This window comes from Somniosus microcephalus, chromosome 2 (genome assembly GCF_052327205.1).
Source record: "Somniosus microcephalus isolate GS21.2 chromosome 2, FLI_Smic_1.0, whole genome shotgun sequence".
Taxonomy (NCBI): Eukaryota; Metazoa; Chordata; class Chondrichthyes; order Squaliformes; family Somniosidae; genus Somniosus; species Somniosus microcephalus.
This window is the reverse complement of record NC_140988.1, coordinates 122,696,398-122,723,343: the sequence shown is the minus strand read 5'-3', so window position 1 is coordinate 122,723,343 and position 26,946 is coordinate 122,696,398. Positions and strand designations below refer to the sequence as shown.

General features: G+C 48.0%; 1 protein-coding gene across 4 annotated transcripts in view; it reads right to left on the bottom strand.

The window, feature by feature from the left end:
- Positions 1-2,104: 2,104 nt before the first annotated feature.
- The window catches only part of acox3 (acyl-CoA oxidase 3, pristanoyl), a 307,072-nt gene continuing 282,230 nt past the window's right edge, over positions 2,105-26,946 (bottom strand). For all 4 annotated transcript variants that reach the window (XM_085962200.1, XM_085962202.1, XM_085962201.1 and 1 more), the window contains one exon: positions 2,105-4,838. In XM_085962200.1, coding sequence (XP_085818326.1) covers positions 4,719-4,838 — 120 coding nt within the window. In that variant the 3' untranslated portion in view covers positions 2,105-4,718. The remainder of the gene's footprint in view (positions 4,839-26,946) is intronic.

Genomic DNA, 26,946 nt, shown 5'->3' with positions numbered 1-26,946 from the left:
AGCCACATGTGTGCAGTCAATGGCGCCCTGCACCATGGGGAAGCCCGCTGTTCTCGCAAATCCGACTGCACGCTGCTCCTGCCTCTCTAGGGTCATGGGGAAGGAGATGAATTGGTGTCTCCTTGTGAAAAGGGCATCGGTGACCTGCCGGATGCAGCGATGCACGGTGAACTGGGATATGTTCGCTATGTCCCCAGCAGCGGCTTGGAAGGAGCCGCTTGCATAAAAGTTCAGAGCCACCGTGACCTTCACTTCCACCGACAGAGACGTTCTGCTCATCAGCTGTGGACGCAGATCTCTGTGAAGCAGCTGGCAGATCTCTGCAACCACCTCCCTTCTGAAGCGCAGCCTCTTAACACACTGCGCGGCAGTCATGGTGAGATAGGACACCTGCTGGCGGTATTCCCTGAGTGGGTAAGGCCTACGTTGCCGACGCCTGATGGCCCCTCTGCGTCTAGGCATGGCTGCACCTCTCACACAGCGTCTGCGAGCCCTTCGCACATAATACTGGAACTGAGGGTTGGAACCCCATGCAGCCCCCATAATATACTTGCAAACAGTGAAATCACAATGAGTCAAATTTCCAAGCTCTGGGCAGAAGCCAAAAATACCTCTCCTATGTTGGCCCAAATCAGTAAGGTCTCTTCCTTGGTCTCTGTCCAGAAATCCGTTGCACTAAAGTCATTGCAGCAAAATGGCTGGCCTTTATAGTTCAGTCTAAGTGCCCTTTAATTAGCGCTCCCCGAGGCCCGCAGGGTCTCTGCTGCGTTCCACTTCACAGTTCTTAACAGCGCCACGCCCACATTGGGCGGGCGCCACTGAAGTTCCGGTTTGGGGCGCACAAACGGCGTTGCACGACGAAATGACGTCATAAGTTGCGCGCGGAAACACTTTGTGCCGGCGCTAAATGTCTACTGAAGTTGGGCGTAGGCGCAGATCGCTCTGCGCCCGGCCGCTAAGTGCCTAGCGCTCGAGATCTACTCCTCTTATGGCGCTAACGGCTGGCGAACGCAACTGAATTTCTAGGCCAATACCCCTGCCATCAGACTCCCTCCGCCATTGGGCGCACCCCAGCCATCAGACCCCTCCATTGCATCCCTCCCCATCCAAAGACCCCTGGGGTCAGGGATCAGAACCCTCGGGGATCGGACCCCCACCTGTCCCACCCCACTAACTCAATAGCAGGCTCCCTATCTGCTCCAGCCACCTCCTCCGGAGTGCTCCTCGCCCAATGGGGAGCAAAGCCTGTCAATCAGGCTGACTTCTGGGCGGGGATGCTGTAGAAAAAAAGACGCATGCACATCATGCGGGGATCGGGGTTTCCCGACCAAAACTCCTCCCCGCCCCACTTACGAGAACCACCCCTGTCAATATCGGGGTCATAGTTTCTGCTCTTGTTTGAATCACTACTCTGTTCTGGTCTTTTGCAACTTTAAAAAACTGAAAAGCCTCTACTCTGGCTCAAACAGTAGCAAAGAGCTAAAATAAAAACAGAAAATGCTGGTGCTCCTCAGCAGGTCAGGCAGCATCTGTGAAGAGAGAAACAGAGTTAACGTTTCAGGTCGATGACCTTTCATCAGATGACGAAAGGTCATCGACCTAAAGCGTTAACTCTGTTTCTCTCTTCACAGATGCTGCCTGACCTGCTGAGTATTGCCAGCATTTTCTGTTTTTATTTCAGATTTCCAGCATCTGCAGTACTTTCTTTTTGTTGTACAGGTTGAACGTCCTGAATCCGGCAACCTCGGGACCGAAGCCGAGCCGGTTTTCGTGTTTTCCTGGACTTCGGAACGTGTTTCTGATGTCCGAAGTCCGGAAATATCGCAACCTGGGTTCGGGCGTTTCTGGACTTTGGACATCAGAAACACGTTGCGAGTCTGGAAATGCCTGAGCCCAGGTTGCGATATTTCCGGTTTTTGGACGTCACCTTGTCGTTCTTCTCCTCGCAGGCCTTGTAGTCCTCGCTTCTTCGCCACGCATGGTAAGCCTCCCTTTCTTGTTTTTGCAACGCAGTACTCTGTAACTGTACTTAATGTGAGCTTCCCGGCCTGTATCTTTTGCTACCATCTTCAAATTTGAAAAGGAATGTACAGTACTCAAAGCATGAAATATAATAAAGGTTTTTATTTGTAAAACAGTTATGAAATATAAAACAGTAAATGAAGGCTTTTATTTGTTAGAGTAAAAATAAACAGGTATAGTTACAATTGGCTGGAGGTTGTGCTTGAGGTAGAGGGCTCAGCTATGATGTCTGGGGCTAATGATGGGCCAGCAATAGGATTATCAAATGTGGAAATTACTGGTGTAGTTGCACGCTATAGGTCTTGGGCCTTCTGTTGCGACATCTTTTGAAAGATATTTAATATTGTTGTTTGTTTAAATAATTTGGGCTTTTCTTTCACTAATCTTTCCCGAATTCTGTAGACCTGCAGTATTTCTTCTTCACTTATGAAGCTTCGTTGCTCTAAGGCGTGAATTAATTCTTGACAAAGATTGATTGCTTTGTCAATCGGCACTTTTTCAACTTGATCACAGGCATCATCCTCACTGCTTTCATCCTTTACTTCTGGATGCAAAACCCTCTGCATGATTTCTTCATCTGTCACTGCATGCACAATGGGAGCACCGTTGTCTATGTCCATGACTTCTGCGACATCGTCCTCATTCAATTCCTGCGCAGCTTTGCAAGTCAGCCCTTTTGCATAATCTAAAAGTTGAGCAATATAATTTTCAGCTGCCTCATGATCTGCTGAGGCTTTCTCACCACATACTTTCAGTTGCCTGATGCCATGACGCCTTTTAAATTTGGCTAGCCAACCAGAAGAGTACTCGCATGGAGTTTCAATCCCCAGTTGTGCATGGAATATTTTAGCTTGTTGCACCACCATTGGGCCAGACAAAGGAACCTTTTCACTTCGCCTCTGTCGCCACCATTCCATCACTGCTCGATCCAAATCATCACATTTCGGCTTATGCATACTTTTTCTCTTACTCATTTCCTTATGAACATCACTTTCCGCATAAAACTTCATGAGCTGTTCTTTCTGTTTTCTAATATCATAGATGGTGGAGAGTCCAACACCATACTCCTCACTCAATCTTCTCACTGAAGCACCTCTATCTAATCTCTGAAGTAACTCAACCTTCTTGGCAATTGAAAGTGAACTATGCTTCCTCTTTCCTTTATCTGAACCCATTGGGGTATCTGTTGGCCTTTTTGACATGTTTGCAATGACAGCACAAACTCACAATCTTTACCTGTGCAGATCTTTAAATTGGGAAAACACCACAGCAATGGAGTCAGGTTGGGTGGGGTCTGATCATGGGATGTAGGTGGGTCAGCTGGGGTCTCAGCATGGGGTGTAGGTGGGTCACCTGGGGTTGAGTCTGGCCAAAGGGACTTGTGTGCTGTGCAGAGTTGATTCTGGCTGAAGCGACTTGTGTGCTGAGCAGAGTTGATTCTGGCAGGGGACTTGTGCGCAGGAGCTTGGTTGGTTCTAGCCAAAGGGACTTGTGTGCTGTGCAGAGTTGATTCTGGCCAAAAGGACTTGTGTGCTGAGCAAAGTTGCTGTGGACCCAGGAGCAGCGGTGCGGTGACTGTGAAGACCTGGCCTGGAACAGGTAGGATTGGTGTTTTTATTCTTGCAATTTTTGTCACTGTACAGTAGTTGGATTTCATTTTTGACTTTTCACTGGGCCCGGCTGGTGGCGGAAACGGTTTGACAGGGTGTCCGGATTCTGGAACATTTTATGGATTCCAGACGACCCTGCCACCAATCGTCCTGGAGTCCGGATTCTGGAACATTCCGGAACTCTGGATTTTGGAAGCTCAACCTGTAGTAGTAAAGAGCTTCCTGCTAGCACTAAGGGGCGATTGGTCAATGCTCTATCACATGCTAGTGTCTCATGAGGGTAACCTTCATGTGTTCAATGAATCAGAACAATGCATTTTCAAATGCTGTGACCAAAGCACTTACATTTGTAAAATCATTTAATTATACAATCAGATTTGGCAAGGCTGGTGAATTTTAACAATCATCTACATCATAACAAATGTTACAAGTAATATATTAAATCTTTTTTTTTCAGACATCATAACATTCACAATTATTTTTAACTTTCATAGGACAGCATATACTGTTAGTTTAACAGAAATACAAATTAAACATTGTACATTAAAGTGTTTACTTACACCAACAATGACAATTATAATGTAGAATATAACATTATTGTCCTAAACTAAATTAAATATTTCACTTTATTCATTGTTCCCTGATACTTTGTTAGTACTCTGGACTATGTAGGCACAACCAGGTTGCATACTCCTTGCATTTTAAATGTATGGATCTGACATAAAATCAAAAGGTTTCATGATTGACAATTGCATTACTTTTCATATCTGCTATTCCTGAGCAAAGGTTATTCTTGGCTGCCATATTACAGTAATAAAAGAATCAATTGGAAAAAATTCAAATTCTTTACAATAAGCTTATGTTTTTAAAGTCCATTATTTTAGATTTATATGTTAGTAACGGTTATGATATTTGAAATCAATGTTAGCAATGGTTATGATACTTTAAATCAATTAAAAGAGCAGATAAATAAACTTGCAATTATATGTGAAGTCCCAATGTGATTCACAGCCATGAATTACTTTTGGAGAGTAGCCATATTATGTATGCTTTGGTTTATAGATGTGTATTTAAATGGAGTATGAATTAGAGCTTTGACTTCATGCTTCCAATGGAGGGCTTGTTGGCACAAAATTCGACCCACCACGATGGTCTCTCAAGTACCTTCTTGCCCTGAAGAACTGCTGCCCACAGGTTTTTATAAATCTGCAGAGACAGATAAAGCAATTAATCCATGATGTCTCAAGATTGAAAACTCCAGAGAGAATTAACAAATACAGGAGACTTTGGTTTATCCGGAGGTTGTATGTCCGGAAACCTCGATCTACCGGCAGAAATCAGGAGCCGTTCTGTTAGGTTGTTTTTCTTCTCGTGGCTTTTTTCCCCCAACAGTCAGGCTTTGGAAAGTCTCTCTGAAGCTGTTGCTAAGCTACAGAGACGCTTCCAAGGTACGGGCCGACTGTTTGAAGCTGTTGCTAAGCAACAGTGTTTGTTGTCAGATACGGAGATGAAAATCTCCGTATGCTTCAACATTAACTCTGTATGTCTGGCAGTTTTGATCGATCGGCAACAGCTCGGTCCCGTCGGTGCCGGATATAACAAAGTTTCCTGTACTAGCTAAAGTAGTTATTAAAGAAACTGAGAAAACATATAATCAAGTAGTATTTCTCAGAATTGTTTTATATATTGCATGAAGCAATTATTGTTGTGTGATTTGGTATATATTTAACATACAGCCAAAATTTTGCATTATTCTTTCAATTAATACAAAAGCTATTTAAAGAAAAAGATATGCCATATTTTGCTTACTTCTAACATGGCACTTGGTTACAGGATGAACAACAAAATTTGAGTAAAGAGTAAGTTTATTGCCTTTCTGAAGCCACAGGCCTAGAACTTTGAGTAGACCGGAAACCTGCTGGTAACAGCGCCGGCCAGGGCTAACGGTTGCCCACAGAGAGAGCGCAGGCAGCACCGGTATTTTGTTGCAGCCTGCTAATTTACATCAGCGGTGCGGAGAATTTATGGTGCAATGTGTTTTTTTAGTCACTAAGCTCAGCAGGAGGCCGAAGGTCACGTCTGTGTCCCACTTGCATTTCAGGAGAACGAGGAAGAAACGAGTCACTAGCCCATGCATGGAACAGTTGCCGTATTTATTACAACAATTTACCTGCCGCCCGCTCACCAATCAATGTTACAGCATTGCATTCAGCTTTTGTGGAGAAAGCTCTTGTTTAAAGTGCATCAAAGTGACACAAGCAAAGCTCTTTATTTTAAATGCTTGTTTAAATTTTCATGAAGCAGGAAGAAAAAGATATAGCGCAGATATAGAGTGATCAAATCCAGCAGTTTGTAGTTTTTTAAACCATTATACTGCAGTCATAATTTCATTGATATGCTGAGGTCACTTTAGTCACTAGCTTAGGAGGGTCTGACAACTGAGGCTTTTTTTTACTATACCATCACTTATTAATCACTTGCAATATTCTGCATCTTCCCATTTGTTACACATTCAGTATACAATGTCAGGCAGGGCAGTTTCAAATAAGCAAACCACTGAAAAAAAATTAAACTTTACCTATAAATCTTGCATTCGCTATCAAGACCTAGGCTTGCGATTAATATAAACACTACATTAGCTATGTGGAGATAATTCTATCTTTACTTTCTGGCTGTCTTACATTTTTCACTTGAAGTGTCCTCATGGAACTGCTGTTTACGCTGGTGGAGCGCTGTCAGCGGCAGCACGCACGGGCGTGCTTTGGAGAGGGCAGCAAGTGGAGCGGCGATCTCCAAAATGGATGAGCAGGCGTCAGCTTGGTGTTGATCACCGATTGACGTTACGCTCCGACTAATTATAATACTTTCGGCGAATGCAGGCAACAGTAGCGCTGCCGACCTGCTGAAAATGGCCGCTGCCGCAGGACCAGTCGGCAGCGGGCGGCCGCCATTTTTTACCCCAAGAAGGACCTTAACAGCTAGTGCAAACACTTCGAATTTCCGGGCCATAGCACCCCCGGGAGACAGTGAACACAGAATGATCAAGTTTAACATGATCCACTCTTGGATTCCAAAATACCTAATACAGTAATGCCAACCCCAACATCTCATAAATCATGAGACAAACTCTTAATAATCATGAGATTGAGTAAGAAATCATGAGTTGTTATTTTATGGTTTATAAACCTCATTAGTGGTCTTATTTAATCGCTAACAGGTCACAGCTACTTACAAAAACTCTTTTACTGCATCTGAAAATGCTTTACAAAAAACTTTTAAAAAATCCTACCAATTATCACTAACCTTTGCAAGTTGGGGTAAATTTTCATTAAAAATCGCGTCTCTCGCGATTAATTCATGAGAGTTGGCATTACTGCATCTACAGCATGATCTAACTCTTACAACATAATAGGGAGTGCATTAAACCATCCTCTACAATTGTAATCTCTCTATTCACATTATTGCTTTTTTAAAGCTCACCATGGTGTACTTCGGAATATATAATGAGGAAAACAAAAAGTTAAGTTTAGTCCACTCGTCACAATTGCTTATGCTCCATGTACTGTAAAATGATATAATGAACAAAGGAATTCCATACAATAAACTACAATGTATTTGCAAGAATAACATCACAATTGTTATTTTTTCCAATGTGACTGTTATCATACTGCAACTCCAAGGAGGGAGAGAGAAAACGGAACTGCAGGCCAGTTAAGCCTGACACTAGTCGTCGGGAAAATGCTGGAATCCATTATTAAGGAAGTGGTAACAGGGCATTTAGAAAATCATAATATGATTAGGCAGAACCAACATGGTTTTATGAAAGGGAAATTGTGTTTAACAAATTTATTAGTTTTTTGAGGATGTAACTACCAAGGTAGATAAAGGGGAACCAGTGGATGTAATATATTTGGATTTCCAAAAGGCATTCAATAAGGTACCACATAAAAGGTTGGTATGCAAGAAAAGGGCTCATGGGTTTGGGGGTAATATATTAGAATGGATAGAGGATTAATTACTGGACAGAAAACAGAGAGTAGAGATAAACGGGTCATTTTCCAGTTGGTAGGCTGTAATTAGTGGGGTGCCGCAAGGATCATTGCTTGGGCCTCAGCTATTTACAATTTATATTAATGACTCAGATGAAGGGACTGAGTGTAATGTATCCAAATTTGGTGACGATACAAAGCTAGGTGGAAAGTAAGCTGTGAGGAGGACACAAAGAGCCTGTAAAGGGATATAGACAGGTTAAGTGCGTGGGCAATATGGTGGCAGATGTTGAGAGATTATTAAATATAGGTGTTCAGAGAGATTTAGGTGTCCTCGTACAGGAAACAGAATGTTAGCAAGCAGGTACAGCAAGCAATTAGGAAGGCAAATGGCATGTTGGCCTTTATTGCAAGGGGGTTGGAGTACAAAAGTAAGGAAGTCTTGCTACAATTGTACAGGGCTTTGGTGAGACCACACCTGGAGTACTGTGCACAGTTTTGGTCTACTTATCGGAGGAAGGATATACTAGCCTTAGAGGCGGTGCAACGAAGGTTCACTAGATTGATCCCTGGGATGAGAGGGTTGTCCTGTGAGGAGAGATCGAGTAGATTGGGCCTATACTCTCTGGAGTTTAGAAGAATGAGAGGTGATCTCACTGAAACATATAAGATTCTGAGCGGGTGTGACAGGGTAGATGCTGAGAAGTCATTTCCCCTGGCTGGAGAATCTAGAACTAGGGGGCATAGTCTCAGGTTAAGGGGTAGGCCATTTAAGACTGCGATGAGGAGGAATTTCTTCACTCAGAGGTTTGTGAATCTTTGGAATTCTCTACCCCAAAGGTATTCAGTACTGAATACTGGTGAGGAGTGCAGCCAGAGCCAGGTCCATGGCACCACGGGTGGCTCAGCTGTACAGAGGGGAGGAGGAAGATCGGGAAAGCAATAATGGTAGGAGATTCAATAGTTAGGGGAACAGACAGGCGTTTCTGCAGCCGCAGACGTGACTCCAGGATGATATGTTGCCTCAACAAAACAAAAAGAAAATACTGCAGATGCTGGAAATCTGAAATAAAAACAGAAAATGCTGGAGATACTCAGCAGGTCAGGCAGCATCTGTGAAGAGAGAAACAGAGTTAACGTTTCAGGTCGATGACCCTTCGTCAGAACTGGAAAAAAGCAGGAAATGGAACAGATTTTTAAGCAAGTGTGGGAGCTGGGAAATGGGGGAGGGGATGAAAGAACAAAAAGGAAGGCCTTTGATAGGATAGAAGGCAGGAGAGATTGAGAGACATTAAGAGATATTCAAGGCAAAAGGGGATGGTAATGGGACAGGTTAAGAAACAAAGGATGGCTCTAGATGAAGTGTAAATTGCACTGGCAGAATGAAAGACAGCTGCCATGTGGGAGAGAAGAACAGAACAAAAGTGTGGATAAAAAATATAAATATGATAGGGGCCGGGGTTATGATCTGAAATAGTTGAACTCTATGTTGAGTCCAGAAGGCTGAAAAGTGCCTAATCGAAAGATGAGGTGCTGTTCCTCGAGCTTATGCTGAGCTTCTGTGGAACAATGCAAGAGGCCGAGGACGGTGAAGTCTGAGTGGGAGTGGAGCGGAGAATTAAAGTGACAGGCCACCGGAAGCTCGGGGTCCCCCTTACGGACTGAATGGAGGTGTTCCACAAAGCGGTATGTTACCTCCCTGTTGCCAGGGTCAAGGAAGTCACTGAGTGGTTGCAGAACATTCTGAGGGAGGAGGGTGAACAGCCAACGGTCATGGTCCATATTGGTATCCCTGACATAGGTAGAAAGAGGGATGAGGTCCTGCAGGCAAATTTTAGGGAGCTAGGAAAGAGATTAAAAAGCAGGACCTCAAAGGTAGTAATCTCCGGATTACTCCTGGTGGCACAAGCTAGTGAGTACAGAAATAGGAGGATAGAGCAGATGAATGCGTGGCTGGAGAGATGGTGTAGAAGGGAGGGCTTTAGATTCCTGGGACACTGGAACCGGCTCTGGGAGAGGTGGGACCTGTACAGGCCGGAAGGGTTGCACCTCAACAGAGCCGGGACCAATGTCCTCGCGGGGGAGGGGTTTGCTAGTGCTGTTGGGGAGGGTTTAAACTAATTTGGTAGGGGGGTGGGCACCAGGATGTAGCATTAGAATGGAGAAACAAAGTGCACAAAGGATTGGGAGAGACAGATAGCACTAGAGTAAGAAACAGTGTGGTATTAGGTGGGTTCAGACTAAGAGACCTTCTTGTATTCTCTAAGATAGGTTTACAGGGCATGTGTATAAATGCACAAAGTCTGGTAAATAAGGTTGGTGAGCTGCAGGCGCAAATAGCCACATGGGAATATGATATTGTGGCGATAATGGAGACCTGGCTCAAAAACAGGCAGGATTGGGTATTAAATATTCCTAGATATAAGGTGTTCAGGAAAGATAGGGAAAGAAAGAAAGGAGGTGAGGTGGCAGTATTGGATATTGGAATACAGTGTAGAATTTCTAAATTTGCTGATGACACCAAACTTGGGGGTGTGGCGAACAGTGATGATGATATTAATCGACTGCAACAGGACATAGAAAGGCTGGCAGAATGGGCAGATGGAATTTAATACAGAGAAGTGTGAGGTGATGCATTTTGGCAGAAGGAACAGGGAGAGGCAATATACACTTAATGGCACAGTTTTAAAGAGTGTGCAGGGACAGAGGGACCTGGGAGTTAATGTGCATAGGTCCCTGAAGGAGGCAGGACATATTGAGAGTGTGGTTAGCAAAACATATGGGATCTTGGGCTTCATAAATAGAGGTATTGAGTATAAAAGTAGAGAAGTTACGCTGAACCTTTATAAAGCGCTGGTTAGGGCACAACTGGAGTATTGCATCCAGTTCTGTTCACCACACTTTAGGAAGGATGTGAAGGCCCTTGAGAAGGTGCAGAGGAGATTTACCAGAATGGTTCCGGGGATGGGGGATCTTAGCTACAAGGACAGGTTGGAGAAGCTGGATTTGTTTTCATTAGAGCAAAGGAGGTTGAGGGGTGATTTGAGAGAGGTGTACAAGATTATGACGGGCTGTTCCCACTAGTTGATGGTACAAGGACTAGGGGACACAGATTTAAGGTTTTGGGCAAGAGATACAGGGGGAAGTGAGGAAATTTTTTTTGTGCAGCAAGTGGTGAGGATCTGGAACTCGCTGCAGATGGAAGTGGTGGAAGCGGAGACACTCAGGGCTGGATTTTCTGAATGGGAAGCTTTTGGAGGCGGGACTGCTGCTTGCCGGGTTTCAGTCCCGCCTCCATCAGCTTCTGGCCAACCAGCGGGAATTTTCCCTGATTGACCTTATTAATCCGGCGGGCTCAGCAGGCCAATTAGGGGGAAGTCAATGACAGAGCACGTCAACGTATGATGTGTCATCTATCAAGAGCTTTTGAAAGAAGAAATGTAATCGTTTAACAGCTCTGTGAAGCTGTCAAACATTGATATTCTGTGTAGTTTGATGAGTGCTTGTGTTCAGGACTCATCAAACCTTTCTACTTTGCAGAAATCAGCTGGCTGTTGGATCGGAGGATGCAACAGCCAGTCTGTGATCTCTACAATGGAGATGTCGGGGACTCCGGCTCCACAGCGGCTGAAAGCTGTAAGTAGAAACAAAGGTAAGTTAACATTTTATAACACTTTACACTCACCTCACATACTTACCACTCCACACTTGCACTCATCACTTACCTCTACATCGCACTTTCAGACCCCTCCGACCCCCTACTCACCTCCTACACACCGGCGGGGATCCCCCAGGTTGGGAAGCCAGCAATTCAGCACGAAAAATGGGGACAATCCTATTTTCTGCCTGTTAACTACTTGTTAACAGGCAGGTAATAGGCTTTAATCCCGTCCCGCCTCCAAGGAGATGGGACCCGGGGCAGGACGGCTTCCTGTCTCCTGGCAAGAGGGCACGGAGGCGGGTTGGGGGCGGGTTTGCCACCCGTCCCCAAATTTTTTCCCGGCAGTCCCGCCTCCATACCTGCCTCCTTGGGGCTGAGAAAATCCAGCCCTCAATGTTTTCAAGGGGAGACTGGATAGGTACATGAGGGAAATAAACTTGCAGGGCTACGGGGATAGAGCGGGGGAATGGGACTGACTGGATTGCTCTACAGAGAGACGGTGTGCACTCAATGCGCCGAATGGCCTCCTTCTGTGCCGTTATGACTCTATGGCCTAGAAATTGGGTATAGCCCCGCTTGAGGCGCTAGAACTGGCGGTGCGCAAAGTTTATAGCCAGACGAAACTTATCGCTGCCTGGCGAGATATTGGGTTGCATCGCCCCCAAAGGGGATTGAGGCGCTAATTCAGCCGTTGCACGGTGCTCCTAAGGCGCAAAAGTTCAGGCGCTACTCAATATCGACGCGGATGGGCGCAGCGCAGGTGATCTCAATTACGGGAAACCACGAGACTTCCAGGCGCCGGCCGGCTCTTAAAGGGGTGGGTCAGTCAGCCTGAGCTTCAACACCCAACGCCCTGTAGGCCTCAGAATCGGCGCTCGCCCTTCTCTGGCGTTAGAAACTTGTTGAGCATGGAGAAGGTTAGACAGAGAGCAGAGCGCTTCAGCACTGAGGCTCTGGACCAGTTGGTGGCTGCAGTTGAACGCCGTCGAGATGTCCTGTATCCGGACAATGGCAAGAGGCCGAATCAGAAGGCTTACCGACGATCTTGGAGGGAGGTTGCTGTGAGGGTCAACTCCAGCAGCATGGCGACCAGGACCCCTGTTCAGTGCAGGAAGAAATTCAACGACCTCACACGGATCGTTAGGGTGAGTGATGGTTTAGCAAACTTCTGATTCCCTCCATCTGCAGCTGACTTCGGGCACCCTGTTGCCATGATGCCCCAATGGCCATCTGTCAGCAAGCACCCATGGCCCTTTCTGGGCACACACATGGACAGATGTCTCAAGGCCTCATGTAAGGGCTCTTTCACCATGGGGGGCATGCGATGATGTCTCAAGGCCTCATGTAAGGGCTCTTTCACCATGGGGGGCATGCGATGATGTCTCAAGGCCTCATGTAACACAACTTCCCCTTCTTTCCTCTCCAGGCCAAGCTGGCGGCCAGGCGAAGGGACCACTTTCAAACTGGTGGCGGGCCTCCACAAGTGGTCCCTCTCACGGATCTGGAGGAGAGAGTGCACCAGACACTTGGAGGACGTCTGTCTGGTCCTGTGACCACTGCATCTGCCGACCCCATTTCCGACAGCGAGGGTAAGACTCTCACCTTTTTCACCTGTTGTCTTCCACTTGGTCCCCCCGCCAGCATGCTTCCTCAGTGTGCAGCCATGTCAGAGCCTTGCTGCAATCTGGCATGCCTTTCCGCAAACCTGTCCTTTTGCTAAAGCCACTCTTCCACCTCCCTGCGTTCAGATGAATCAGCACCAACTCGGGCTCAACGCACTGAAGCTGCCAGTGCCAGTGCCACCGGAGGCGAGGAGCAGGAGGAATCTGGACCAGCCATTGCAGAATCCGGGGAGCGGACACATCTGCAGACTGGGGATAGTAGTCCCCTGGAGGGGAGGTGGGGGGGAGGCTCTGAGGATGAACCAGTTGCCGGAACAAGCGGCATGCAGCAACGCAAGGGGGATAGGCAAGTTCGGCCACCGTCTCCCCGGAGGGCAAGGCAGGTAGTTATGACTGCTGCTCAGAGTGCAGAGGAGGCGCGTCGCCTGGGTGAAATGAGCAAACAGGCCCGGCTCAGACACACGGAGCTGATGGCTGCAGTGGAGAAGATGCCTCAGTCAATAGATTCACTGGCTAAGAGTATGTTGGACTTCGGGGCAAGAATGGAGAGGACTCTCCAGGGCTTTGGGGCAACAATGGACAGGTCTATCCAGGGCTTCGGGGCAACAATGGACAGGTCTATCCAGGGCTTCGGGCCAACAATGGAGAGGACTATCCAGGGCTTCGGCCCAACAATGGAGAGGACTGTCCAGGGCTTTGAGGCCGCTATGGAAAGGACTGTTCAGGGCTTCGGACAATCCCTGGAAAGGTCTGTCCAGGGCTTGTCCGAGGCAGTGGAGCGGTCGGCACCTGCCTTGTCCGAAGCAATGGAAAGAACTGTCCAGGGCTTCTCCGAAGCACTGGCACCTGGCACACAGGTCCTCACTGTTGCCACGCAGTCACTTGCTGGGCTCGTCCACACCCAGATTGAGGCAACGCGATCTCTCACTGCAGCCACCCTCTCTGCATCAGTTAGGATCACCCCGGGCCCTTCCAGTCCCATACAAGGCCAGGAATCAGTGGAGCATGCGATTGTGGCGGATGAGCCGAGCCGGTCCCCTCAGATAGCCAGTGTGTCATCCGACCATGGTGCAGGTGTCCTCTCTCGGCAGGAGACCATTGCACATGCCAGCACTGGGACGTCTGCAGTGCAGCTGCCACCACCTGCAGGGCACACTGCTTCCAGCCATGGTCAGATCAAGCATCCTGCGTCCGCACCCTCCAAGCCCAGAGGTCGGCCAGGCCGTCCCTCAGGGGCTTCTGCGCTTCCACACAGTCAGCAGGCGTCCCCCAGCCTTGAGCCCGCCACTGGGGTCCAATTACGTAGGAGCAGCAGGGAGGGAAGGGGCCGGCCGCGAAAGAGAAGTCGTTCTCCCTCAAGGGGCCAGTTGTAGAGGGAGGTGCTGAGACGTTTCTTTGTCCAAATTCAAGGACACCCTCACCTGTTGTTATATTTGCAGAAGGTTTGTTGAGTTTTGCGGCTTTGCCGAAGAGTTCACAGTTATTTTGTTACTTATGGTTTCTGTTGACATGACGTTGTTTTGCTGTAATGAAAGACTTTTGTGAAAATAAACAGAAGTTTCAATGTGGCATGGTGCACGTGACTACTTTCAGTGATGCTGGCATTCGGAGGCCGTCAAACATCCAAAGTGCGCAGGAGTTAAGACTCTCATCATTCCGCCAGAGGGGTCTCGAAACTAGTCCTGATGAGCCTCTGACATATGGCCCTTCCACTTTCAGGAGCCCTTCCATCTTCCTCCTCCTCCTCCTCCTGCTCTTCCTCCTCCTCCTCCTCCTCCGCCTGCTCTTCGTCCTCCTCCTCATCCTCCTCCTCCGCCTGCTCTTCCTCCTCCTCCTCCTCCGCCTGCTCTGCTGGTCGTTGAGGGACAGGTGGAATTGGCTGGGGGCGTCGATTCGCCAAGTTGTGGAGCATGCAGCAGACGACGACGATGTGTCCCACTTGCTCCGGCGAGTACTGCAGGGATCCCCTCGAATGTTCCAGACATCGGAAACGCTTTTTGAGAACACCAATAGTGTGCTGTTCACTGTGCCTGGTCGCCTGATGGCCACTGTTGATCAGCTCTTCTGCTGGGGTGTCGGCCACACGGAGTGTTGTCATCAGCCATGGGTAGAGAGGATAGCCCTTGTCCCCAGTAAGCCAGCCTCGTGTTCGAGCCAGCCCCTCAAAAAGGTAACAAACTGAGGTCAACCGCAGGATAAAGGCATCGTGGCTGCACCCTGGGAAATGCACGTTGACTGCCATGATGATTTGGCGGTGGTCACAGGCCAGCTGCACGTTGAGGGAGTGGAACCCCTTGCGGTTGCGGAAGTCCTAAGGATGCTGGCATGGCGCCCTCAAAGCCACGTGTGTGCTGTCAGTCGCCCCCTGCACCATGGGGAAGTCCGCAATAGAAGCGATACCCTGCGTGCGCTCCGCCTGCTTGTGCAGGGTCAGAGGGAAGGTCATGAATTGACGCCTTCGCCTATAAAGGGCATCTGTAACTTGCCGGATGCAACAGTGGACTGCAACCTGAGCGATAGTCGCAATGTCCCCAATGGCTGACTGAAAGGATCCGTTGGCATAAAAATTGAGGCCATCAGTCAGTTTAGCGAACACGGACAGAGAGGTCCTGCACCGTTCACGCGGCTGCAGATCCTCAGCAAGCAGGTGGCACAGGTCAGTAACAATGTCCCTCCAGAATCGGAGCCTTCGCAAACACTGCTCCTCCGACATGTCAAGGCTTGACACCTGCTGCCTAAAGACCCTCGCAGCATACCGTCGGATTGGCCGACCTCCATTGCCCCTCCTCCTTCTGGCCAATCCCGGCCCTCTCTCCCGCCGTCTCTCTGCCCCTTCACAGTGTTGGGCCATGAGGCCGTCGCCCTCCAAAGCAGCTCCCATTCCGATGCCAGTTGGTCAAAAGGCTGTTAGGTGTAGTGCTCCAACTGCTCCGGACAGGTTTGAAGGTCCCAAGTACTCTAAAGCTAAATTCCCAAAACTCTGCTCCACAGTAGCTCGCCAACTCTCTCCAGCAACGATCGCAATGAGCAGGCCAAGTGGCTGAAGCTTCTGCACTAGAGCTGTCCCCTTTAAATAGCGCCCCCCTACTCCGAGAAGGGCATGCTAGCGTTCCCTCGAACTGTCACTAATAGCGCTAGGCGTTAAGGCTCCGGGCGCCACCCAATATGCGCTCAGGCGCTCCCAAAAGGCGTTGCACACTGAAATGATGTCATGAGCTGCTTGCGTGCGCGCGCAAACACTTAGCGCAGGCGTTAAATGTATAGTCAATATGCGAGTTGTCGCTATCTTCATAGCGACCGCCCCAACATAGGGTATCGCCCCAATCCTAGGTCTCTTTAGGCGCTACCAACCGAATTTCTAGGCCTATGACTCTATTGGTTAGGGAGAATGTTACAGTGCTGGAGAGAGAGGATGCCCTGGAGGGGTCAAGGGCAGAATCTATTTGGTTAGAGTTAAGAAATAATAGAGGTGCCATTACACTACTAGGTTTATTCTATAGGCCACCAAATAGTTGGAAGGATATAGAGGAGCAAATTTGCAGGGAAATTACAGAGAGGTACAAGAACTATAGAGTAGTGATAATGGGGGACTTCAACTATCCTAATATTGATTGGGATAGAAATGGTGTAAAGGGCAGAGAGGGGGAAGAACTTTTGAAGTGTGTTCAGGAGAACTTTCTTGATCAGTACGTTTCTGGCCCAACGAGGAAGGACGCATTGCTGGATCTGGTTCTGGGGAATGAGGTGAGTCAAGTCGAGCAAGTGTCAGTAGGGGAACATTTAGGGAACAATGATCATAGTATCATAAGGTTTAGATTAGCTATGGAAAATGACAGGGCGCAATGTAGAGTAAAAAATACTTAATTGGAGGAAGGCCAATTTCAGTGGGTTGAGAACGGATCTGGCCCGGGTAAATTGGAATCGAAGATTGGTAGGCAAAACTGAAATCGAACAATGGGCTGCCTTTAAAGAGATGCTTCGGGTACAGTCGAGGTACATTCGCACGAGGGGGAAAGGTACAGCAACCAAAGTCAGAGCTCCTTGGATGACGATAGAGATAGAGAGTAAGATGAAGCAGAAAAAGAGTGTGTATGACAATGTCAGGTTGAGGATACAAATGAGAATCAGGTTGAATATAGAAAGTTCAGAGGGAAAGTGAAAAAGAAAATAAGAGGGGCAAAGAGAGAGTATGAGAATAGATTGGCAGCTAACGTAAAATGAATTCAAAAGTCTTCTATAGGCATATAAATAGTAAAGAGGTACAGGAAACTTGGTGTTATCCGGAGGCTAACTGTCCGGAATGCTCGAGCCACCGGCAAAAATCAGGAGCCGTTTTCGTTAGGTTTATTTTCTTCTCGTTGCTTTTTTCCTCAACAGTCAAGCTCTGCAAGGTCTGCTGAAGCTGTTGCTAAGCTACAGAGACGCTACAGAGACGCCTGGACTGTTTAGAAGCTGTTGCTAAGCAACAGGGTTTGTTGACAGATATGGAGCTCAAAAGCTTCCGTATCTTTCAACATTAGAGCTGGTGTGTCCGGCAGTTTTGAGGGAACGGCAACAGCCGTCGGTGCCGGATAGCACAGTTTCCTGTAGTAAGAGGAGGGGCGAGGTCGATTAGGGACCAAAATGGAGACCTACGCATGGAGGCAGAGGGCATGGCTGAGGTACTAAATGAGTACTTTGCATTTGTCTTCAGCAATGAAGAAGATGCTGCCAAAGTCATAGTGAAAGAAGAGGTAGTGGAGATACTGGATGGGATAAAAATTGATAAAGAGGTACTAGAATGGCTGGCTGTACTTAAAAGTAGATAAGCCACCAGGACCGGATGGGATGCATCCTAGGATGCTGAGGGAAGTTATGGTGGAAATCGCAGAGGTACTGGCCATAATCTTCCAATCCTCCTTAGATACAGGGGTGGTGAAAGAGGACTGGAGAATTGCAAACATTACACCCTTGTTCAAAAAAGGATATAAGGATAAACCCAGCAACTACAGGCCTCGGTAGTGTGGAAGCTTTTAGAAATGATAATCAGGGGCAAAATTAACAGTCACTTGGACAAGTGTGGATTAATTAAAGAAATCCAGCATGGATTTGTTAAAGGCAAATCGTGTTTAACTAACTTGATCGAGTTTTTTGATGAGGTAACAGAGGGCTGATGAGGGCAATGCGGTTGACGTGGTGTACATGGATTTCCAAAAGACATTTGATAAAGTCCCACATAATAGGCCTGCCAGCAAAGTTGAAGTCCATGGAATAAAAGGGACAGTGGCAACATGGATATGAAATTGGCTAAGTGACAGGAAACAGAGTAGTTGTGAACGGTTGTTTTTCGGACTGGAGGAAGGTATACAGTGGTGTTCCCCAGGGGTCGGTACTAGGACCACTGCTTTTCTTGATATATATTAATGACTACAGGGCACAATTTCAAAATTTGCAGATGACACAAAACTTGGATGTATAGTGAACAGTGAGGAGGCTAGTGATAGACTTCCGGAAGACATAGACAGGCTGGTGAAATGGACGGACACGTGGCAGATGAAATTTAACACAGAAAAGAACTAAAGGGTACAATTCTAAAGGGGGGTGTATGAACAGAGAGACCTGGGGGTATATGTGTACAAATCACTGAAAGTGGCAGGGCAGATTGAGAAAGTGGTTAAAAATGCATACGGGACCCTGGGCTTCATAAATAGAGGCATAGAGTACAAAAGCAAGGAAGTTATGATGAACCTTTATAAAACACTGGTTCGGCCTCAACTGGAGTATTGTATCCATTTCTGGGCACCGCACTTTAGGAACGATGTGAAGGCCTTAGAGATGGTGCAGAAAAGATTCACAAGAATTATTCCAGGGACGAGGGACTTCAGTTACGTGGATAGACTCGAGAAGATGGGGTTGTTCTCCTTAGAGCAGAGAAGGTTGAGAGGAGATTTGACAGAGGTGTTTAAAATCATGAGGGATCGAGACAGAGTAGATAGAGAGAAACTGTTCCCATTGGCAGAATTGTCGAGAACCAGAGGACAAAGTTTTAAGGTGATTGGCAAAAGAATCAAAGGCGACATGAGGAAAAACTTTTCACAGGAGATTGGATAAGTACCTGAAAGAAAAAAATTGCAGGGCTACGGGGAAAGGGCGGGGGAGTGGGACTAGCTAAAGTGCTCTTGCAGAGAGCCGGCACGGACTTGACGGGCCGAATGGCCTCCTTCTGTGCTGTAACCATTCTATGATTCTATGAAAGGGCTGTGGCTGCTGAATCATTGAGTATATTCAAGGCTGAGATGGATAGATCTTTGGACTCTCGGAGAATCAAGGGATATGGAGATCGGGTTGGAAAGTGGAGTTGAGGTCGAAGATCAGCAGGCTCTAAGGGCCGTACAGTCTACTCCTACTCCTAATTCTTAAGTTCTTAGAATTGACATCGTGTACCCATAAAACAGAATAAAATCACTCTCTCAAACAAAGGGGCCGATTTTCCCAGCCCCGAGGAGGTGGGTTTGGAGACGGGACAGTTGGCAAAATCGCAAAAAGTGAGGGCGGGTTCGGAACCTGCCTTCAACTCGCCTCTGCGCAATTTTGCCGGAGGCAGGTTTAATGGGTGCGATTCGGTCCCGCCTCCATCAGTCGAGAGAGATAGTTAAGACCCTTAAATAGTCATTAAGGGCCTCTATAATCCTATTTTGACAGGCCTTTGTTATTTTGCCACATTTTGTGCGTGTTGCACGACCTTCCTAAACCACGCCAGCTAATCCTGGCGGGTTGACAAGTGGGTGGCCTCCTCACAGCTGCAGCTCCACCATTAAAACAGAGCTTTCATCAGGGAGCAGTTGCAGGTGGCAGAACTTTTGTACCACAGGTCTTTCAGCACTTTCAGCAGGCCTACCGAAGTCGGAGGTGCTGCAGCTTCTATCTCTCCACTGTGGGACTTCCTTGGAAGACCCTCTCCCCACTTGGACTGAGCGCTTCCCCAATGGAGGTATCTGCCAGCAGCATGGGAACCATTTATTTCCGTTCACCATGGACCTCAAATGCGGATGAGGAGCAGCCATGGCAGCAGCAGAACCAGGCAGCTCAGCAGCAAGAGCCCCAACCTCCTGCTCACCCACCTGATGCTGCACAGGGCAGAAGGCGCCAGCGCATGGAAGCACGTCGCCGCAGGAGATACCCCCCAACACAGGGTTTACAGACAGAGGATGAGCTACCACAACATGACTGAGCAGCAGTGCCAACGGAGGCTGAGACTTTCGCGAGAGGTTGTTGGAGACATCTACGCACTGCTGCACCAACACCTGGAGCCCAGAGGAGCGGGTGGACACCCCTTACCAGTGGCTGCCAAAGTCACCATTGCACTCAACTTTTTTGCCTCAGGCTCCTTCCAGGGATCATCAGTGGCATCTCCCAGTCAGCCACCCACAGTTGCATCACGCAGGTTACCGATGCCTTTTCGCTAAGGTGCACAATTACATCCACTTTTCAAGGGATCAAGCAAGTATAACCGTGCGTTCAGTTGGCTTTGCAAATATGGCAGGCTTGCCAATGGTGCAGGGCGTCATAGACTGCACACATGTGGCCCTTAGGACACCCCATCAAAACCCAGATATCTTTGTCAACCGCAAGGGCATCCACTCCCTTAGCACACAGCTGGTGTGTAACCACAAGAAGGAGATTTTGCATGTTTGCGCCAAGTTCTGTGATAGTTGCCATGACTCTTTCATCCTGTGGAACTTTAGTGTTCCTCTGTTCTTCAATCCGCCAAACCAACTTAACGGATGGCTCCTTGGTGACAAGGGCTACCCCCCTGAAGAAGTGGCTAATGACGCCGCTCAGGAGGCCAGCTAACGAGGCTGAGGAGCGCTACAACGCCAGCCACATTTCGACCAGGCCCATCATCGAGCAAACCATGGCTTGCTGAAGATGCGATTCCGATGCCTTGACAGACCACGTGGAGCCCTGCAGTATTCAGCAGCCAGGGTCTCCAGAATGGTCGTGGTCTGCTGTGCACTGCACAACATGGCACAGCGTCGTGGCTTGCAGCTTCCTGATGAGCAAGTGGCTCAGTTCATAGCCTCCTCAGATAAGGAGGAGGATCGATCGGCGGCGTATCTACCAGCAGCAGCGGCAGCACGCGAGCACATGGCTGCCCATGATGCAAGGGATGCACTCATCAATAAACAGAATCAATCACCCAATCTGCACACAGATCTGGAGGTTATATCCCTTGCCAGCTGGACCCACACAGCCTTGGTTTCTTCCTCCCAGATGAGGAGAAGAGCACCTCCCTGCTAGCTCTCGCCCCCTCAACCAACATACCCAGTGCCTCATCCGAGAACCTCGGGGAGGCCCTTGCCTTGGAGCTGGCCATTCTTCAAGGAGATAAAAGTTTGGAGGTGGTGCACCATCGACCAAAAACCAGTGGAATGAGCCAAGGCAGCAAGCAGCCCTTAAATGAAGGTGGATAAGTGACGTCAGCAGAGTCGAGTTTCAGTCCCAAAAGACTAATTGGCCCAGGGGAACCCACACCTCTGAAATTAACTGGCCAATTAGGGGAAAATCGCAAATTTTTCCCACCTGACAGTGGAGGTGGGTTTGGAACCCACCCAAACTGAAACCCGCCTCCAATGGGAAAATCACACTTAAAATGTACATTTAATATAAATATGTATCCTTAAGTCATTTTGTGGCAAATTTGGAGTTTTAAATTATACTTGTAATCAGTTTGCATTTTGTTGTATTGCCTGAATGCATCAGATTAGATTACTGCCTTAAAATTAATTCAGAGAATTAGCAGCTCTCTGAATAAAGGGAAGAAACATTCCTGTTTAAGGAGATTTCAGTCAGTCCGTTTTGAAGGAGCAGAATGCCATGTTTGGGGTCTTTATCACATCACATGCAAGTGATTCATATTCCAGAGATGAGAAGGAGTAGCTAACAACTTGGAGGAATGCCCCTTCAAATATTTTAGCAGATTGTGCCTGCAGAGATGAGATAGTTAACTTACCTCCTGAATACAGAAACGCCTAAATCTCATTAAAAAATATTCCAATTTGGGCAAATTACGTATTTTTTTCCCCGCATGTGCAAATTGGTGTTTTTCCCCCCCAAAAAATCCCGAGATTTAGGGATTCCATCACAAGATCGCGAATGAATGCTTGGTTTCACTCCGAAGCAATTCTGCTAATACCAGAAGCCAGGTATATAACTTAAAAGGGGCTCTGTTCAATGAAATGAAGGAATCACTAAAGCAAATGGATTGAGGGAGGATTGTTCAACAACACTTCAGTAGAAGACAAATGGAATAACGTTAAAACTATAATGTTAGCATTCAGGATAAATACATGACAAAAATTAACAAGCTCAAACTGAAGAAATGTGACCCTAAATGGATTAGCAAACAGATTTAAAGTGCCATAAAGAGGAAAAACGACTTCTACCATTTCTGCAGAGAGAAAACAGGAGTTCACTGGGATGAATATGAGACAATGCAGAAACACTTTGGGCTGGATTTTCATGGGGAAGGCGGGTTGGGGCGGGAGGCTCCGATGCGGGCGGGACACCCGGTAGACCGGGTTTCCCGCAGGTCCTACCGACTTTAACGGCAGAGCCTAATTTGAATCTGAAGCCTCTGTTTCCCAGATGGAGAGGTTGGCTGGCTCCGGCCGGGTCGGACTGCGGCACAAGCCCGTACAGAAGAGGGAGGAAGGGATCGGGTAGGGGCCGGTGCCGGCCCCTGGAGAATCGGGGGGGGAGGGGGGGGGGTGCGGGGGATCAATGAGGATTGTGGACTCTGGACAATTGGGGCAGGAGAACTATGAGCATCGGGGCCTCCGGAGGATTGTGGGAGGGAAGGGCAGATTAGAGCCGGCCACCAGAGGATCGTGGCCGCCCTCAAGATCATCGGGGGGGGGGGCGGTGGGGGGCTGGTCTGGGAAGGCAATCAAAGGCCTTGTGGGGTGTCTCTGATTGCGGGGGGTGGGTTGGATAGGGTCCCTGGATCCAGGAAGTAGGTGTAAAGGCACTTACATCCTGGATCCAGCAGTCCTCGCCTTGCTGTAACTGCCGGGTTTTTCCGAAGTGTGTAAAACCCAACCAGCTAGAGTTAAAAAAACAAAATGGTGGTTAAAGAGGCTTCCAGCCTTATTAAAATATTTAAATTGACGTCCCGCCTCCCGGGAGCGGGTTGGCTGCCTGCCTCCGTCCCGCCTCCATTAAAACCGGAAGTAGGCGGGTTGGAGGCAGGTTCAGGTTGGTATTCCGATTTTTAACAATTTAACTACCCCCACACTCCAAACCCACTCGTTTTTTCCAGGAAAAAATTCCCTCCTTTAAGGCTGATCCGAGGGAAAAGAGAGGCCTTGAAAACGCGTAGTAGCAGAGTCTGAAGGTAACTGTAAAAAAAACCCTTTCAGTACCATAACAATAAGAGGGCAGTTGCAGAAAAAGTGAAAATTGCAAATGATGCAAATAGGCTTGAAACTGAGGATGAGCACAAAAGAGTAAAATATTCTGAATGATTACTTGTTTTAAGTATACTCTAAATGGTACTATTTTGAGGGGGTGCAAGAGCAGAGAGACCTGGGGATGCATATTCACAAATCTTTGAAGGTGGCAGGGCAAGTTGATAAGGCGGTTAAGAAAGCGTAAGGGATACTTGTCTTTGTAAATAGGGGCATTGAATACAAAAACAAAAAAGTTATGCTAAACCTTTACAAATCACTGGTTAGGTCTCAGCTGGAGTGTTGTATACAATTCTGGACACCACACTTTAAGAAGGATGTCAAGGCCTTGAAGAGGGTACAGAGGGGGTTTACCAGGATGATACCAGGGATGAGGGACTTCAGTTATGTGAAGAGACTGGAGAAGCTGGGATTGTTCTCCTTAGAGCAGAGAAGGTTAAGGGAAGACCTAATAGAGGTATTCAAAATTATGAGGGGTTTTGATAGAGCAAGTAGGGAGAAACTTTTTCCTCTGGCAAGTGGTTCGGAACCAGAGGTCATAGATTTAAAATAATTGGCAAAAGAACTGGAAGACAAATGATGAGAATTTTTTTCATGCAGAGGGTTGTTAAAGTCTGGGATGTACTACCTGAAAGGGTGGTGGAAGCAGATTCCATAGGAACTTTCAAAAAGCAATTGGACATGGATTTGAAGAGGACTAATTTGCAGGGTTATGGGGAAAAACAGGGGTGTGGGACTAAAATGGACAGCTCTTTCAAAGAGCTGGAACAAGCACGATGGGACAAATGGTCTCCTTCTGTGCTGTAAGATTGAATGGGCTGGATATTAAATCATAGGCGGGGAGGGAGCGGGGGCTGCTTTGAAGTTGGGAAACTTGGAAGAACGGGTTTCCTGCAGGTCCTGCCGAATTTAACAATCGGAAAGGCCGTTGTGGGTGGCGGGGGGGGGGGGGGGTGGTGGGGAGGAAGATCGGGGTCCAGAGCAGGGTAGGGAGATCAGAAGCCAGAAGGCAGATCGGAGGCTAGAAGCAAGATTGTGGTCTGGAGCGGGGGGGAGGGGGAGATCAGAGACCAGAAGGCAGATCAGAGGCTGGAGCGAGGAGAGATCGGAGGCCAGAGGCAAGATTGTGGTCTGGAGTGGGGGGGGAGGCGGGGGGAAGGGAGATTGGAGGCCAAAAGGCAGATCAGAGGCAGGTGTGTGGGGACGGGGGGGTGGGGGAAGGGAGATCGGAGGCCAGAAGGCAGATCGGAGGTTAGAAGGCAGTTCAGAGGCCGGAGCAGGGGGGAGTTCGGAGGCCAGAGGCAAGATCGAGCAGGGGGTAGATCGGAGGCCTTCTGGAGATTGGAAGGGTCAGGGGAGAGATTAGAAGAGGCGGCGGAGATTGGAAGGGTCGGGAGGTTTTCGATTGGGGTGGGTGGGTGAAGCAGATAAACTGGATCCAGCAGGTAAGTGAAAGGGCACTTATCTCCTGGAGCCAGCAGTCCTCACCTCCCTTTAGCCGCTGGGTTTCCCAAGGCCCGGAAAACTCAGCCAGCCGGGGTTAAATTTAAAATGGTGTTTAAATGTGAGGCTCCCAGCCTCAATATAATATTTAAATTGCCAACCCTCCTCCTGTGAGCGGGTTGTTTGCCGGCCTCCTGCCCCGCCTCTGTTAAAACTGGAAGTGGGCAGGTTAGGTCGGGATTCAGATTTTTAACATTTTAACATCCCACCCGACCCAAACCCGCCCGTTTTTGGGGGTTAAAACTGCCCCCTATAATTCTATGAGCAACATGCCCTCCTCAAACAAAGACGTCCCAAATAAAATCAATAACTGGCGGCACAGTGGTGTAGAGGCACGTAGAGTGGTCCTGGAAGTCCTCAATATTGACACTGGACCCCATGAAGTTTCATGACTTCAGATCAAACAAGGGCAAACCTCCTGCTGATTACCACCTCCCACCCTCCCTCAGCTGATGATTCAGTACTCCTCCCTGCTGAACACCACTTGGAGGAAGGAGAATATACTTTGGGGGGCGGGGGGGGACGGGACTTCAGTGACCATTACCATAAGGTTCCCAACCCTCCACGAATGACCAGGAGTTTCCCGGAATCGGGGGTTACCACCCCAAGTGTTGCCTCCAGCAGCTCGGGAGATAAGCAAGTAAAATTTCCCACCGCTGTGCAACCACATGAACAACAGATACTTATGTGAGGTATTGTAAATAATTATTAACTGTTAGTCTGGCGTTGAGAATCAGAATGAAGTTAAACCACGGTTATTTTAAACAGAATCATTTTGCAGCCTTTTCCATGGAGCTTGTCACCAGCTGCTGTTCAGTGCCGACACTCAGAGAGCTGTGTTGGGCCGGGGGAAATGGGGAATCGGGGCGGGGGAGGCTGAAATCGGAGGGGAGGGGGTCTGAAATCGTGAGGGGGGAAAGAGATGGGTACTGGGAAATGGCAGCTTGGGGACAGATGAGGGCTGAGGAATAAACGCTCGGCAAGAGAGGGAGACTGGGGTGGGCATGGGGTCCAGCATTTGCTGCAGAGCCGGGAGCAGCAGCAACGTGGTGAATGGGAGCGGCGCTGAGAGATGAGCAGCCAGTAAAGGGGACCTTACTGTAGGTAAATAGTGAAAGATTGTTTCCACTGGTGGCTGAATGGGGAACTAGGGAACCAAAACCAAGGATTTTCACTGGAAGGAACAAGGGGGAAGCGAGAAGGAAGGTTCTTGAACTGAGGGCTATTAGACCATGGGATCCTTCACCACATGTGGTTATTGAGGTAGAGACTAAAACTTCATTTCAAAGGGAATGGGATAAATATTTGATCCTGTGATCCAATGTTACGTGATCAGACATCACATGGCTAGATGCCATGTGGTCAGAATGTCACGTGATCAAACCTCCAGGAATGTCTCCAACCAGAGTTGGCAACCCTATAGTACCACCACTGACAGAGCTGGCCAAGTCCTGAAGTATATAGCTGCCAGACTGCGCTTGCATCAGGGAATAACCTACTTGATTTCATCCTCAGCAATCTACCTGTTGTAGATACGTCCGTTCATAACAGCATTAGTAGTAGTGACCACCAGAAGTCCTGTCTTCCCACTGAGGACACCCTCTAAACTATTGTGTGGCACTACCACTGTGCTAAGTTGGATAGATTAAGAACAGATCTAGCAGCTCAAAACTGGGCATCCATGAGGCGCTGTGGGTCATCAGCAGTAGTAGAATTGCACACCACACAATCCGTAACTTCATGGCCCAGCATATCCCTCACTCCTCTATCGCTATCAAGCCAGATAACCAACAGTAGTTCAATGAGGAGTGTAGAAATGCATGCCGGGAGCAGAGCCAGGCTTACCTGAAAATGAGATGCCAACCTGAAGCTACAACACAGGACTATATGTATGCTAAAGAGTGAAAGCAACATGCTATAGACAAAGTTAAGCGATAGCACAACCAATGTATCAGGCCAATGCTCTACAACCTTGCCACATGCAATTGTGAATGGTGGCGCACAATTAAGCAACTAGAGGGATGAGGAGGCTCCATGAACATCCCAATTCATCAACGATGACAGAGCCCACAACATGTGTGCAAAGGTCAT